A 14,586-nucleotide genomic window follows, 5' to 3' on the forward strand; every position below is an offset into this window, starting at 1 on the left:
CGCACGCGCTTCACCTCACTCTCGTCTACCCTCACCCACCCTCGCGGCTGCCTGACGACGCGCCTTTGATGCACCACACAAAGTGCGCACCATCAACGTGAATTCCTTGAGGAGGTTCGGGAACGCGTACGTACTGAAAGCCATCGGGGGGGGGGGGGCGAAGAACAGGAGGAGAAACAGGCAATGAAGAAGCGCATCACAGCCTGTAGAGGAGAGGGACCAACAGAGGGAGGGAGGGGGGAAGAGAGGAGGAGGGGATGCGTAGGCGCTGGTGTACACGCCCACAACTACAAAAAAAAAATGAAGGAGGGAGAGAGAAGATGCGCCGAACGCTGAGTCCAATCGATGTTTGCTTCCAAAGAGGCCAAAGAGGCGAGCGAAAATGGGAGGAGGAGGGAAAGCGGCCCACTGCACTGCACCATCCGCCTGTCGAGTGGTGCTGCGAGGGCCTCTGGCAGAGGAAGAGGGGGAGGGAAGAAAACGGGGACGTCGCATGCGTGGCTCACGCCCATCGCATTCGGTGGTGGCCCTTTCCCACCCAGCCACCTCTCCTCTTCCCTGCTCCTCTCCCGTTACACCGTGTCAGTCGATGCTGTCCAAACGGCGCGTGAAACCTGAGCGAGACGGCGCGTTTGCTGCGCTGCTGTCGCTGAACGCTCTGTCCGTGTCCGACGAGAGCACCTCGACACGGGAGGACTGCCGCACGGACGAGACGGGAGGGAACGCGTTGAACCCAGCGTACGCTGGCTGCGGCGGGTTTGGAAGGAACTCTGGCGGAGGGGTGTCATAGGGCGCGTAGTGAGGAGAGGAGGCTGGGGGGTAGGCGTCCTCGAAAGGGTGCCTCCTCGGAGACGTGGGGAAGGAGCCCGGGTAGGGGGAAGACGGGCGGCTGTGCCGTCGCTGCGATGAGGCAGAATGTGGCCAGGCAAAGGCGTCTGGCACGTAGCCTACGTCTGCGCCCTCAGCAGAGAAGCCGAAGCCGTGTCCCATGTGGCCGCCACGCGTGAAAGGCATGCCACCCGTGGCGACAAACCCCGACCCGCTGCCAAACGGAGCGTGTGGCGCTTCCGGGGCGCTGAAGACGCCGTCAGCTGGCTGGTGCGCTGCGAAGTCGAAGGGGCATTCGTCAGTCCATGGAGAGGCCGGCCGCCTTCAGCTGCCGGTACGCCCTGCCAATGCTCTTGCTCGGTACCGCGGCTATGATACGCGCGCGGCCGGCGCCCCCTCTGCCCACCGCCCTGCCTCTCATGCTGCGGTGCGGCTTCCGGGCTTTTCGCCTTGAACGGAGCTGAGGAGACAGGTTCACCGGGCGCCTCGTGCGGAGCCGTCACGGTCGACGGCGACGACGTGGCTGCCATAAATGACGTGCCTTTCCCTTTCCGCTTCTTTGGCGCAGGACCCGCGCGCCCACCGCTCCAGTTTTCCTGCGTTGTGCTTTGGGAAGCAGAGGCCCATGCGGTCGTGGGCGGGGCCGCCGCGCTGCTCGCGTTGCCCTGCTGCCGCGGTCGTTGCCGCTTGTGGCCCTCTGCGCCAGCCCTGCTGAGCCAACGCCAGCAATGCATCGCACCCTCGACAAATGCGCACGGGCGCTCACCATCCCACGGGCCCACTGCAAAGCACTTGGAAAGCACATTGCGCAGCAGCGCCACCGTCCACAGGACACAGGTCGTCACGATGCAGGTAATGGTCAGACCGCGTGCTCCAGGCACCTTGGTGCCGTCGGTGTACGCCCTCCTCGGCTCTTCTGCAACGGCAGCGGCGGCAACGTCAGTGCCTTCAGCGGGCTCGGCTTGTCTGGACGGAGGCCTCACTAGTCGGCCCTCCCGCTGAGCCCTCTGCCGCTCGTACTCCGCATACGATTTCTCCATGGTGCGGAGGAACTGCGGCAGCCTCACAGTCCTCAGAATGTCACGCAGCTCCTCGGGGCTGTACACGCGCGGCGGCCCCGGATCAGTTAGGGGCTTGAACAGGAGAGGCCCCTTCAGCAGTGGAACGGGGTAGGCACACGCTCTGGCCGCAGGGTCGAACCTTGAGCGGCGGCCGCGGTACTTGGTGGCGCAGTCCCTGTCCGTCAGCGGCTGGCAGTCGTTCGTCGCGGTCGAGAAGCGGTAGTCCCCTTCGCACAGCACTCGACTCGTCGTCTTCCCCGATGTGGAGGCGGCGTATGGGGAGGGGACACGCTCTGGCGGATCTCGGGCGAGGGTCATGTTCACCGTGTCCTGTGATGATGGCGTGACTGCCTTCTCCACATACACGACCGATGGGGCGAGGAGGGTTCGGAAAGGACTCGTGATCGGTGTAATGGCGGAGTACGCGTCGATGACCATGAGAGGCCCATACGGCGATGTAGAGAGGCCTAGCCTCGACGCGGAGACGTTGACGCGCATCACACTGGGGTAATGTCCCGTGTCGCCCGCGACCGGGAAGGTCCGCGTGATGCACTGCCTCGTCGCGCAGATCCTGAGCGTCCACATACCCGTCTTGAAACTGGAAAAGGAGACGTACTCCACCTCGACAAGAATCGTGTCCGTATCCGTCGGGCTGACGTATTGCCCTGCGACCCGCGTCGGACGGCCAATCGGAAAGAGCGGCGCGATAGTGTCTGTGAGATAAGCGCTGAAGTTCTCGTATGAGAGCGACCACCCCGTCGACTTGGGCACGTCGCACTGAAAGCTGATGTCGTGGATCGTGGTGGGGGAGGACATGGTGATGTCATCGATCCACTTGCAGCCTTTGAAAAGGTTCGGCCACAATGCTGCACCGTCCTTTTCGAAAGAGCTGAACTGGCTCGTGTTGTTCCCATCCGCCGAGGTGTAGAAGCCCAGCGGGTAGTTCATGCAGGCGCTTCTGTCACGGCGGTAGTTGGCCGGTGTGTAGCTGATGCACTGATTCCCTGAGCAGAATGAACTAGCAATAACAGGGATAGGAGACGACCTCGACTCGGCACTCGTTAGGCTGTTCCCTTGGCGGCACAGTGCGTAACCGCGAGAGGGCAAGGTGTAGGGTGGACTTGCTGTAACGCCCTCCAAGACTGCGCTCGCGTTCACGGTGCACGTTGCGGATTCCCCGGTCGACTGGTTCGCCTTCATTTCACACGAAGCCGCCTCCGCTGCCTCTCGGAATCGGACAGTGCTGTCGACGTTGAAGGTGAAGTGCCTCAGCAGGTACGGGATCGGGGCACCTGTGCACATGTACGGGGGCACGGGGCTGTCCACCAGCTCGAACTTCCTGTAGTGGCTCGAGCTCACTGCACAGCAGGCCTTCGAGGCGTCGCACTCCGCATCGGCGGCCGGTGTCCCTGCCACCACCGCCGCAGACTCGGACTGGGACTGGTAGCTCCCCACGCTGAGGTTCCCCACATCGTACACGTACTTTGTGTTCTGCTTCACCACCTCCATCTTCGAGGGCCGCACGGACCGCCACAGCGTGCCGTTCGGGTCCTGAATCAGCGGGTACTCGGCGGAGGTGAGGTTGATCGCAAAGTCAAGGCCAGGATTCGGCACGTCGAAGACGAGCCGCAGCGCGGCATTTGTGGAGATACGCTCCGGCGCGATGGCTTTGCGGTGCTCTGCGTCCTATCCACGAGCGTGGCAGGCGAGAGGAACGGGTCGGCCACGGTCATGCTGAAGCTGACGGGCAGCACCGATACTCTGGCACCGCTCTCAGGGTCGACGGCATCGTCGTGCGATGTTCGGATCACCGGTTTCGTGTATGGGGGTCGGAGCTTTCCCTCCGCAAGGGTGCCAGCGCAGCCCCCAACAAGGACGAGTATCCACACCGCCACGAGGCACCGGCGCGGTGAAGTGCGCATGGCGATTTGACAGGAGAGGTGGAGTCGGGGAGAAGCGGCGCACGGGCCGCCGCAGCAGAGGAGGACACACCGCGTAGACGTACACAGGCGGAATCTGAACTGTATATGAGTCTGTGAGAGGGGAGGGGAGGATCTGAAAGTGAAAGCGGCAGAGAGCAGAGAAAAGAAATGAAGCGCCTCTCTGAGTGTTAAGTAAGTGTAACAGGGCAAAGAAGGCGGAACGTGCGTGTGCGTGTGTGTGTGTTGGGGGAGGGGAGGGGGGGAGGAGGGGTGGCGGAAGGGGGACGGGAGACAGACGCTTTGTGTAGAGGGCCGACAAGAGAGACGCGAGACGGCCATATCGATGTGGTGTGGCGTGGCGTACCCCTCCCCCTGCCGACCGAAGAGGGAAGGGAGAGCTGTGGGCACACGTCTATGCACAGCATCTCCATCCATCGAGCGGCTACTCGATCAGGTCCAGCGCATGAGTTCTATGCGCGCGAGATCCTGTGAAGGCTTGTTTCTTTGCACTCGAAAGGTGGCAGTGCGGCAGGCAAGACGCCGCTCGACACATACGCACAAGACCCAACATGCGACAGCACCCAGCAAGCACTCACCAACACATCACCTCCTACGCACCCTGCACGGGCGGATCGGTGGGCATCACCGTTCCTGGCCGGTGCATGGGTGGCGCGTACCGGGGGATGGGCTGGTACACCGGCTTCTGTATCTCGTCCGCCTCCAGCTGAGCCGCCAGGGGTGACATCTGATCCCCGTGCTTGCGATTGCCACCCACGAACAGGCGTGATTTCTTGGCAATGTCTCGGCTGTTGTAGTTGAAGCTGGATGCCGTGTGGCCTCTGCTATTCGCGTAGCCACCGGCGTTCATCGTGCCGCGCGCGAAACGCGCCGTCATGCAGATGCTGCGCATCGTAATGCCGAGCTTCCGGGGCTCTGACCACTCCACAGGAAAGGGGTTCATGCCCGACTCACCCAGTCGCTCCATCGAGAGGGGGAAATCTTGATCACACAGTACGTCGTAAACGTAGTTCACACCTGCCAGGTGCGAGAAAAAGCAGCACCCGGGCTCCAGTTTGATGATCTGCCACGGCACCTTTGGAATCCGCTTTACCACCTGCTGCGCCACGTTATGGCCGTGCTCCGTGTCGCTGATGACGAGTGTGCGCTGCCCCGCAAAGGCGATCACATCACTTAAGGGCGGACTATCTGGCAGCATCTCAACCGGCTCCACACACAAGGAACGCGCCTGCTCGGCTTCCGCCTCCGATGGTGCGATGGCGCCGGTCATTGTCATCATGGATAACTTGTTTGTGCGTGGCGTACCGTAGCCCATCAGTATGCCGTGAGTGGTCGATATAAAGTCACTGCCGCTCGCGCGGCCGCCCTTCACGTCCTGCAGCACGTGGTTCACGTCGCCCGTGGCACCCCACCCACGCATGTACCGGATAGTCTCGCTGATCTCAGCCGACCGGTGCTCCCGCCCGAGCTTCGGCATCGGGATGATCAGATCGTGATGCTGGAAGAAGAGATCGTTTGTGAAGAGGCAATCGTAGTAGGGGCAGCTCTTCATCTCATGAAACTGCTCAATGAGCTGCGATTGCCGCAACACCTGGAAAAAGTTCCTCACCTGGCGCACAAAAAGCTCCGCGTCCACCTCTTCGCCGGACGGGGAGTGCGTCGGGATCGTCTGCGTTGGCGGAAGCCTGTACAGCACATTCGTGTAGCGCCGCATCGCAGCCCAAAGCAGCGAGTGGTGACCACATCGGCTAGTCTGAGTACGAACAAAGAACCTTGTAAGTGTCCACCCGGCGGATAGTCGGAGCGTCGTGGATAGCGGCACACACAGTGCAAGGAAATGTGCCGTGCGACCGGCAGTCCTCGCACTCCAAGCAGCCACAGTGTCCCCACAAGGCATTGTAGTGAGGGAGGGGAAGGGGGGGGCAGCGCCGCGACACAGAGACCCATCGACTGCGCCCAGCCCACACTCCTCTTTGTTCCCTGCAATCAGCCCGTGCATACACACCTGCGCCTCACACACATCCCGCGCACTACTCGAGAGGGGGGGACGTTGGCCGCTGGCGAAGAGCACAAAGGGGGGCAAAGAAAAAAAAAGAGGGGAATTGAGGCAGGTGGGCGAAGTCTTTCAGAGCGGCTGCTGGACGAGGAGCGAAAGAAAAGGAAAAACAGCGGCGAGGAGAGAGAGAGAGACAGAGACAGAGGTGGCGCGACGTAGCGGCGCAGCTGCCTACGCCACTGACGAGACAGGAGCGCCCTTCGCACTCCTATTCCCGACGAAGCAGGCGCAGATGCCCGCTTGCGCGGGCCACAGCAACGCTACGCGATATCATGAAGTTGTACGGCGCGCCGTGCTTCGCCCTTGTCGCTTGAAGCGATGCGTGGGGGCAATGTTGCACTGCCGACACAGCGCACAGCGGGTGCAGCATGCGAGACGAATACTGGCAAGGAAAACAGAGCGAAGGAAAACAGCGAAGCCCATTCGGATCTGTGCCCTCGTGCCAAGGACCCGGCAAGGGTCACAGTGCTCGGCATTGCGCGTTGAATCTACGACGCGAGGTGAGCTAAACACACACACACACATACCTTCCCCTCCCCCCGTCCACGTCTCTAATCATCGTCAAGGTGACGCCACTCGCACGACAAGCTTTTTGTGATCCACGCCTCCGGTCGCTGAGCGGTCCAGCGCCTTGGCGGCTTCGGCAAACGGCAGAACTTCCATGTCCAGGCGAAAGGAACCGTTAAGGTATAGCTTTGCCACTTGGTCGCCGATGTGCCGTAGCTGTGGCCGCGTCAGCGGATGGTCATGAAGACCGTTCAGGAAGACGTAGTACACCGACAGTTGACGACGGAATAGCACATCGCTCTCAGGAATCAAAACCCCAGACAGCAGGCAGACGGCGCCGCCAAACCGAAGCACGTCGGTGAAGCGCTCCGCGTCCCGCGTGTTGCTCACGGCGAGGTAGTAATCCACCCCATATCCCTCTGTAGCGTCCAGGATTTGATCTACCACCGCGAAACCGTCCTGATCGCTCAGCACCTGATCCGCACCGATGCTGCGCACGTAGTCTGCGCTGCTCGGAGAGCACGATGCGAACACGTAGAGCCCCATGTTGTGCGCCAGCTGCACAGCGGAGCTTCCCACTGCGCCAGACGCACCGTCGACGAAGATGCTGCGGCCCTGCTCGATGCGCAGCTTGTCGAAGAGGGCAACATACACGGTCCACACGGCGCACGGGATGGCCGCAGCTTCCTCATACGAGAAGGACCTCGCCTCGCCAGCCGGGATGGGCACCGCTACAGACTCCTCCATCACCGCGTACTCGCATAGGGAGCCGCCGCACGCGTTCGTGAGGCTCGCATGGAACATGACCCGATCTCCAGTATTCCACTCCATCACCTTCTCACCGACACTCTCGACTTCACCAGCGCCGTCGACGCCAACCACATACGGGTATGGGTAGCTCGGTGGCCTGTGATGCATCCCTTTGAACCCCAGAAGCCTGCTGCCGGCAATATCAGGACGAGAGTTGGAGGCGGGGAACATGACCCGTTTCCAGTCGACGGGGTTGATGCTGGCTGCGTGCACCTTGACACGGATCTGTGTAGGGCCCGGTGCCGGCAGCATGACGTCCGACAGTTTCACCGCGTCTGTCGACCACTGCAGCGCCGGCTTCTCGACACACCAACCCTCGCATTTCACCGGCGCCACCTGTGTGCCAGCCCTCCCATTCATGCTGTGGCCGTATTTTCTCTTGTTTCTCTGCCCTATATTTTGTTCTTGGGGATGGGAGGGGCAAAGGAGGTTTGGGTTAGCGGCAGTGGATCGTGGTGTGCTGCTTTTACATGCATACATATATGGATACAGAGAACTTGAGGTCACCCGATGGCAGTCCCTAAAATTGGGCTGCGGTGAAGCCGTGCAGGCAGCACGCGTGAAAGTCCACACATACACACACACGCACAGAAAACGAACGCTGTAAAGGCGCAGTTGGCGTCCCTCCTCTCTCGCCCTCACTCTCCTTCTCGCTTTGAATCACCGCACGTCGAACTAGGCGTGCCATGTGGGGGCGAGGCAGGGAAGAGGAGTTGGCAAGAGAGAGAGAGACAGGGCAGTAGACATGCGCGTGCCCATTCAGACATCGCCAGGAAGAAGGGGGGAGGGGGGAGGAGGGCAAAGGGCAGAACGGGTGGCATACAAGCGCTTCCGTGAAACATTCTCTCTTTTTCACCTTCCCACCCATCCCTCCGTATCCTGTTCGCTTCGAATGGCTCGCATAGAATGGCGGCCGGCTCCCCACCCCCTTCCCCAGCCTCGCGCCAACTCACATGGAAAAGGAAATACAGATTCCGATGCGCAGCCATCACAACGATGGCTGCTCCCTACCCTGAGAGGAAGGCTGTCAGCGCTATCACAGGTACAACTCGATGGAGCCCATGGCGTTTGTGGTGCTTTGAGGTGGTGGTGCAACGCGAGAGAGCACACGCAAAGGGGGAAAGCGAAACAAAGTACACCAAATCGGGGAAGGTGCTTCTTTGCGATACCCGCCGCCCTCGCATACGCACACACACACACACACGCAGGGCGGGAGAAGGGGGAAAGAAAAGAGGGGAAGAGGCAGGATGCTGCGCGCGCACTCGCGCAGACGCGCCGCCATGTCCGCCACGGATTCGACGCTGCACTCTTTCCCAGCCGCAGCGGGCGGGGGGGGGGGGGGGCAGAAATGAGATGGAGTCATACGCATAAACTTCTGCCCCCGGTGATATCGCCTAGGCGTCTACCGCACCCGCTGAAGCGCCCGAGGCCTTTTGCATCACCTCTTTCTGAAAGCGGCGCTGAGCCTTTTCGTAGAGCTGAGCACGTCGGCGGCGCTGGCGCTCTTCCTGGTCCTCGCCTGGGTGGAAGCTGGTCAGCACCATCTTGCCGCGGCCGTGGCCTGATGCCACTGCGTCCAGTGCATCGATCGCTTGCGCAAAGGGCACCTCCTCTACACTAACGCTGAAGGCACCTTGCATGTAAAGCTGCACGACCAGTTCCCCCATAATCTTCAGCTGCCCTCGCGCCAGGGGGCTTTGATGATGCATCCCCAGGAACACATAGTGCACCGACAGCTGCCGGCGAAACACTATGTCACTACTAGGGACGAGCAAGCCCGTCAGGACGCAGAGCGCGCCACCGAATCGCACCGTCTCGCAGTGTGCCTCCGTCATGGACGCGCTGGCGCACTCGAGCAGGTAGTCCACCCCGTAGTTGTCTGTATGCGTTAGAATGTCCTTCACGACATCCGTGCGAGTATAGTCGACGACGTAGTCCGCGCCGAGGCTCTGAACGTAGCGTACATTCGGTGTCGAGCAGCTCGCAATCACGTAGAGCCCGAAGTAGTGAGCCAACTGCACCGCCACGGAGCCGACGCCGCCTGAGGCGCCGCTAATGAAGATGGCCCGCTGTGCCTGTACTCTCAGCTTGTCGAACAGTGCAACGTACGCGGCGGTGGCAGCAGCCGGCAGCGACGCCGCCTCGACCAAGTCGATGAAGCGGACGAGTATGCCTTCATCGGTAGGGGAAGAAGGCGGCGCGGGCACGACCTCTGGCAGCCTCCACACAATGTCACTGTCAACCACGGCATACTGGCAAAAGCTCCCGCCGCTACCTCGCGTGAAATCAGCCATGAAGGCGACGCGGTCACCCACTCGGATGTTAGGGACTTCGGCAGAGTCGTCCATCTCGCCCTCCGAGGCGGGAGTCCACCCGACGCTCTCCACGATGCCAGCGCCCTCAATGCCGACTACGTAGGGGAACTCAAACGGAGGCCTTGGGTGACGGCTTGCATAGCGGCTTTCGTTGTTCGTACCAACTGCAGGGGAGTCTGGCAGCACAGTAGTGCGGTGAGCATCAGCGGGGTTGACGCCGGCAGCGTAGATTTTCACGCGCACCTGGCGCGGCTGCGGAACCGGGATCTCGATGTCAGACGAGTAGACCACGTTTTGGCGCGACCACGAGGCGCTACCTTTTGATGCGACCCATCCAGCGCACAAGATAGGCTTTCCCGACGTCTTCTCGAAGTGCAGCATTGATGGCTTCAGAGGCGGCACGGGGAAATTAGAAAGGAGGGAGACAGGCGGCTGTACTGGCCCCGCACTACTGTTCGCCGCATGCTTGCTTTCCATGGTGTGCGGTCGATCACCGTAGGACACTTGTCTTTGCGTGCAGCGACAAGTTTGTGATTACAGAGTTACGCGGTAACGCAGCAAAGGACCGAGTGCGGAGGTGGCACTCTCCCCAAATGGAGGCGAGACGGCCAGCGGGAAGAGGCAAAAGGGGGGCAACGATGGTATAGCAGCGCCAAATGGGGGAGGAGGACAAGAGAAAAGGCGCAATTGATTCGCTTGGTGTTCTTGCGTGCACGTGCAAATGGGTAGAGGAGGCAAGAATGCCGAGATGGGCGAGCAGTGCAGAGAGGGAGAGAGAGGCAAGATGGAAAAGATGAGTCGTTCCGCCTTGGGAGAAAGAGAGGGGTCACACTGAGTGTTGTGCGCACGTGTCTGTCAAGGTTTGCAGCCCAAGAGCACCGAGAGACACCCGAGAAAATACACAAGCAGCAACGGGACAGAGTCAATGCGAAGCAATGAGTTGGAGAGGTGCAGTGTTTCTGTGTTCCGCATAGGAGATGCAGTGAGGCAACACGTTCCAGGGCAGTGAGGCATCACCTCACCGTGCAAGCACAATGATTCGTCCCTGAAGCCGAGCTGTTTCGAGTTGTCACAGCCGCGCGTGAGACAGTTGGCGATCGTGCGCACACTTGAGCTTTTCCCCTCTCGGGTGCGCATGTATGCGTGTGTCTGGAGTCCCTTCTATAAGCAAACGCACCGCGGGAAAGGCATCGCACATCGCACAAGAGAGTCCACAGCGCAAGACGCGAAAAGGCTGCATCCATAGGGTTGCTCGAGAGACAAGCTGGCAAAGAAAGGTGTGCCACTCAGCATGTCCATCAGCGACTGGGACGTCTCACCCCACAGTGGCTAGCCTGTGCTGGCTGCGTTGCGGCCGCCGTCACCGGTGCCCTCTCCTCTTCTCTCACTCGCCGGTAGCAGTGGTGACGCCGCTGCTTTGATCTCCCTGCTCACCCTCGCGAGGACGCTTCGCCACCTTGACGGAGCCCGACGCGCCTGCCGTCGGTCCCAACGCTACAAGGGTCATCTGCTTCGTCTTGATGGACGCAGTCTCCGACTTCGCCTCGCCCGAACTAGGCGGCGACAGCACCCAGTGTCCCGCCTCTTCGGCCGTCACCAGCGGTGCCACAGGCCCCGGCGCACTCCCATCGCCCGCTTCGCTTGCCTTGAATGCAGCGTCAGCAGTGGCCTCAGCGGCATGCCTAACAGGGGCCTCCACTGCGTCATCAATATCCGTGTCATTATCCGCATCCTCATCCTCGTTCCCGCTTCTAGCCGCCCCGTCCCCGGTCCTGAGACTGGCGCGGCCCTCTCCTGGCGATCTCGCCTTCTTCGAGGAAGCAACGCGTGCAAAGAGTCGCTCATCAGTCGACGACCATGGCTCACCACGCAGGACGAGCGAACGGTGACGTCGCTCATAGAAGCGCTTGATGGTCCGCTCAATCTCAGCCCTGGCGACTCCGATGCAGAGCTGCTGCTCCTTAAAGGCACCTAATATCATCTTGGTCGAGACTTTGCTGTTTGCTGCAACGATCGTGTGCAGCGCCTTCAGCTCAAAGTCTGTCATTTCGCGTCGGTTCTTCAGCGCGGCCTCCATCAAGGCGCGCTGCCGCTTCGCCTCCAACTCCTCCGCGCTCAGGCCCTCGTCTCCACCAGCCGGGATGCCAGCGCTGGCGCATGTGAACGCGTTGAGCTCGTTCTCCAAAAGCTTAGAGAAGTACGCCCCGGTCAGGGGAGCAAAGCGCTCCAGTTCGTCGAAGCCTCGAAGTGGGTGTTCATCGATGGGAATACCGACAAACGGACCACTGTAGGACGGCACAAGCTTGTCCTTTTTGCGCAGTCGATTCAAGCGGCGCTGCCGCGCCTCCATAATCTTGCGCTGGATGTCGCAGTCGGAGTCCTCGTCGTCGTCATCGTTGATAAACTCCAAGTCACTGCTGTCAAGGGAATCCAGGTGGTCGGCCTCGTCCGAGTCGCCAGAAGAGGACACGGCAATATCCTCATCGCCCTCCATGACGTCCCAGTCGTCACCCGAGTCGTACTCGTAGTCGATGTTGGACAAGCGAGGAATGCCGCGCCCCAGCGGGAACCGACCCATCTGCAGCAACTCCACCTCATTCAACTCACCCTCCTGTAAATGGTTGTAGGTGCCGAAGTAGGGCGGCCGAGACTGGCATGGATCGTACCCGATGGCAAAGAAGCCAGCAAACACGACCTCGTTGTCAAACGACGCATATGGGTCGGGAACGGCGGCGTGGAAAGCGCAGCCGCACTGGCGCAAGAGGTCGCGCACCGGCACCTCCTGCGAGTTGGAAGCCTCAATCAGAGAATTGAAGTCGCGCACGCACACCTTCGCTTTCGAAGGCGCTCTTTGATCGAAGTGCATGGGCGGGTGCAGCAGAGAAGACTCTTCGTCTACCATGTGATTCCCGGACCTCTTTGGGTGTCGCCGCGCACCGCCGTGCACCGCGTGAGGGGAGACGCTTACGATCGAGGCTTCCTCCTCATTATGCGAAATCCTCTCTGCCGGCCGCATCCAAACCTGCAGCGCAGCAGGAACAATCCGCTTGTCCGGGACAAACGCGGAGAACAGCCTGTTCTTGTCGCTCTCCGTCTTGACAGTGCTGCTTAGGAAACCGAAAAGAGCGAGGCTGTTCGGTGCCTCTTTCGGCACTTTAAGCGCCGCCTTTTCTGCCTCGCGCGCTTTCTGTTTCGCTTCCCTCTCAGCCTCCTGCTCCTCCTCTCGCGCCTTTCGGCGTGCCTCCCTTTCAGCCTCCTTCTCTGCCTTCCGTTCGTCACGCTCCGCCTCCTTTAAGATGCGACGACTCTCTTTTTCATCTTCGTAGAGGGCTCTGCGCACGTCCATCTCTGCTTTCATCACGGCCGCTTCTTCTTCCTTCATTCGTCGACGCACCTCTCGTTCCGCTCTCCGGGCATCGCGAGCCCTCTTTTTCTCCTCCGATGAAAGTATGTGTCCAAGAGAAGCAAGCGGCATGTCATTCTTCTCCGCCACCGCACCGCTCGTCCCCTCCGCGGATGACTCGGTAAGGAGCTCAGTGCTTTGTCCTTTATTCTCCTCCAGCTCATGTGGTTCAGGCTCCGGAGAGCTATGGCAAGCCTCTGAGTGGCCGCTAGCGGGCACAGGCTTGTTGTTCGGCTGCTGTGGTGCCGCCTTGTTTTTGAGACTTTGTAGCAGAGCCAGGGCCTCGTCGATACGGCTTGGCTCTATGTTTTTGAGCAATTCGGTGATGGCGTCCATTCTTTCGATAACCCTATATGAAGGTGCTAGTAGAGCTCATGGCCAAATATGCCGGCCGACAAAGGCCAGCGGTGAAGAGAGGCCACAGTGACCGGGCAGAGGGTCCGGAAGATGAGTGCCGGGGTGCAAAGATCGAGTTCACAGTGGGGTCACTGTGGCGTATCCTCGTGTCGCCATGAGGCGCTTTCACAGAAGAATCGGCATCTTCTAGGCGCGAGATTCAGTTTGTATCATCAAAGAAGTCAAGCGAATTCTCCTTCGGCGCCATGCGCGCTTTCTACATGGGTCAGCAGAGTTCAACTATTTGGTCAGGGAAGCAAGGGGTATAAGAGACACGTGGCCTTGATGATTGGTTCCACATGGTTATCGAAAATGAATGAAGCAGTTCAAAAAAGCATCCTCCTTTAGTACATCGTGCTTTGCGTCCTTGGCAAAAAAGTATAGGTCCTGCAACTCTTTCTGCGTCAAAGCCTGCGCGGCGGCACCCTCGGTTTGCGAGATCCTCAAGAGCTCCTCCAGCTGCTCCACGGCAATGCACCGGGCGTGCGTCCCGCCCGTTGTCACTATCATCATCTTCCCACTCGCTTCCCAGATTGTGTTGAAACAGGAACGAATGTCGCTTTCCGTGGCGTTGTATACGACGGAAGAGACGCGATTTGGGAATCTAGGATGGGGGCAGGGAAGCACTTGAGGGTCATATGCCAGAACGCGGGTGTGAAGCAGCTCTACCAAGAGCGCGCGCAGCTGCTCACGGTCAGCGTACATGCCTGGCCGCTGAATCGGCTGCACCTGGCTGGCTGCGCCGTTTTCCAGCGATATATCCTCAGCCTTCTGCGCAATCATTGCTGTGACTTGAGCAAACTGGTCATCAGTCAAGCAAAGGCCCAGAGACCGGAATATGCTTGGCACCTTGATCATCGGAATCGGTCCCTCGCGGTGGGCAGCCCGCTGCGGCGACAATGTGTCGACGGTGCACGCTGTGATCGCGACATCAGCTGCCGCCCCATGGGTATCGAGGACTTTCTTGCGCACCACTTTGGGAATGTATAGTATCTCATTTAGCTGCTGGCGGTACGCAGCATCCGGGTCGGGCACCATCTTTGTGGGCTTCTTCCCACTCTTCTTCCTCCCCCTCCCTTTCTGAGAGGGCTTTACCAAAGACGGCATTTCGTCCTGTGAGAGCTGATGGGTTCTCAGATGGAAGTGAAGTACCAAAAGTGTCCAAGGGTATGCGTGTGTGTGTATGTGTATGTGTGTCGATACGTGTGCAAAAGACAGCTCGATGAAGTCTTATCTCAAGAGTACGCTCGTGGACTCAGCCCTTCAAAGC

At 60.1% G+C, this 14,586-nt stretch overlaps 7 protein-coding genes across 7 annotated transcripts; all 7 read right to left on the reverse strand.

Annotated features, from left to right (window-relative positions):
• Positions 1-572: 572 nt before the first annotated feature.
• LSCM1_07051 (uncharacterized protein) lies at positions 573-788 on the reverse strand (the record flags this gene model as incomplete). The annotated part of the gene is made up of 1 exon (XM_067324440.1): positions 573-788. The coding sequence occupies one exon, from the start codon at positions 786-788 to the stop codon at positions 573-575; it is 216 nt and encodes a 71-aa protein (XP_067180644.1).
• A 159-nt stretch (positions 789-947) lies between these two features.
• LSCM1_07052 (uncharacterized protein) lies at positions 948-3,398 on the reverse strand (the record flags this gene model as incomplete). The annotated part of the gene is made up of 1 exon (XM_067324441.1): positions 948-3,398. The coding sequence occupies one exon, from the start codon at positions 3,396-3,398 to the stop codon at positions 948-950; it is 2,451 nt and encodes an 816-aa protein (XP_067180645.1).
• Positions 3,399-4,421: 1,023 nt separating this feature from the next.
• LSCM1_07053 (uncharacterized protein) lies at positions 4,422-5,726 on the reverse strand (the record flags this gene model as incomplete). Its single annotated transcript, XM_067324442.1, has 1 exon — positions 4,422-5,726. The coding sequence occupies one exon, from the start codon at positions 5,724-5,726 to the stop codon at positions 4,422-4,424; it is 1,305 nt and encodes a 434-aa protein (XP_067180646.1).
• Positions 5,727-6,446: 720 nt separating this feature from the next.
• On the reverse strand, positions 6,447-7,562 carry LSCM1_07054 (uncharacterized protein; the record flags this gene model as incomplete). The annotated part of the gene is made up of 1 exon (XM_067324443.1): positions 6,447-7,562. The coding sequence occupies one exon, from the start codon at positions 7,560-7,562 to the stop codon at positions 6,447-6,449; it is 1,116 nt and encodes a 371-aa protein (XP_067180647.1).
• Positions 7,563-8,596: 1,034 nt separating this feature from the next.
• Positions 8,597-9,898, reverse strand: LSCM1_07055 (uncharacterized protein; the record flags this gene model as incomplete). The annotated part of the gene is made up of 1 exon (XM_067324444.1): positions 8,597-9,898. One exon carries the CDS (start codon positions 9,896-9,898, stop codon positions 8,597-8,599), a length of 1,302 nt encoding a protein of 433 aa, XP_067180648.1.
• A 1,003-nt stretch (positions 9,899-10,901) lies between these two features.
• On the reverse strand, positions 10,902-13,256 carry LSCM1_07056 (uncharacterized protein; the record flags this gene model as incomplete). The annotated part of the gene is made up of 1 exon (XM_067324445.1): positions 10,902-13,256. One exon carries the CDS (start codon positions 13,254-13,256, stop codon positions 10,902-10,904), a length of 2,355 nt encoding a protein of 784 aa, XP_067180649.1.
• A 363-nt stretch (positions 13,257-13,619) lies between these two features.
• On the reverse strand, positions 13,620-14,423 carry LSCM1_07057 (uncharacterized protein; the record flags this gene model as incomplete). The annotated part of the gene is made up of 1 exon (XM_067324446.1): positions 13,620-14,423. One exon carries the CDS (start codon positions 14,421-14,423, stop codon positions 13,620-13,622), a length of 804 nt encoding a protein of 267 aa, XP_067180650.1.
• Between the last annotated feature and the right edge of the window lie 163 nt (positions 14,424-14,586).

Source organism: Leishmania martiniquensis, chromosome 10, assembly GCF_017916325.1.
Source record: "Leishmania martiniquensis isolate LSCM1 chromosome 10, whole genome shotgun sequence".
Classification (NCBI taxonomy): domain Eukaryota; phylum Euglenozoa; class Kinetoplastea; order Trypanosomatida; family Trypanosomatidae; genus Leishmania; species Leishmania martiniquensis.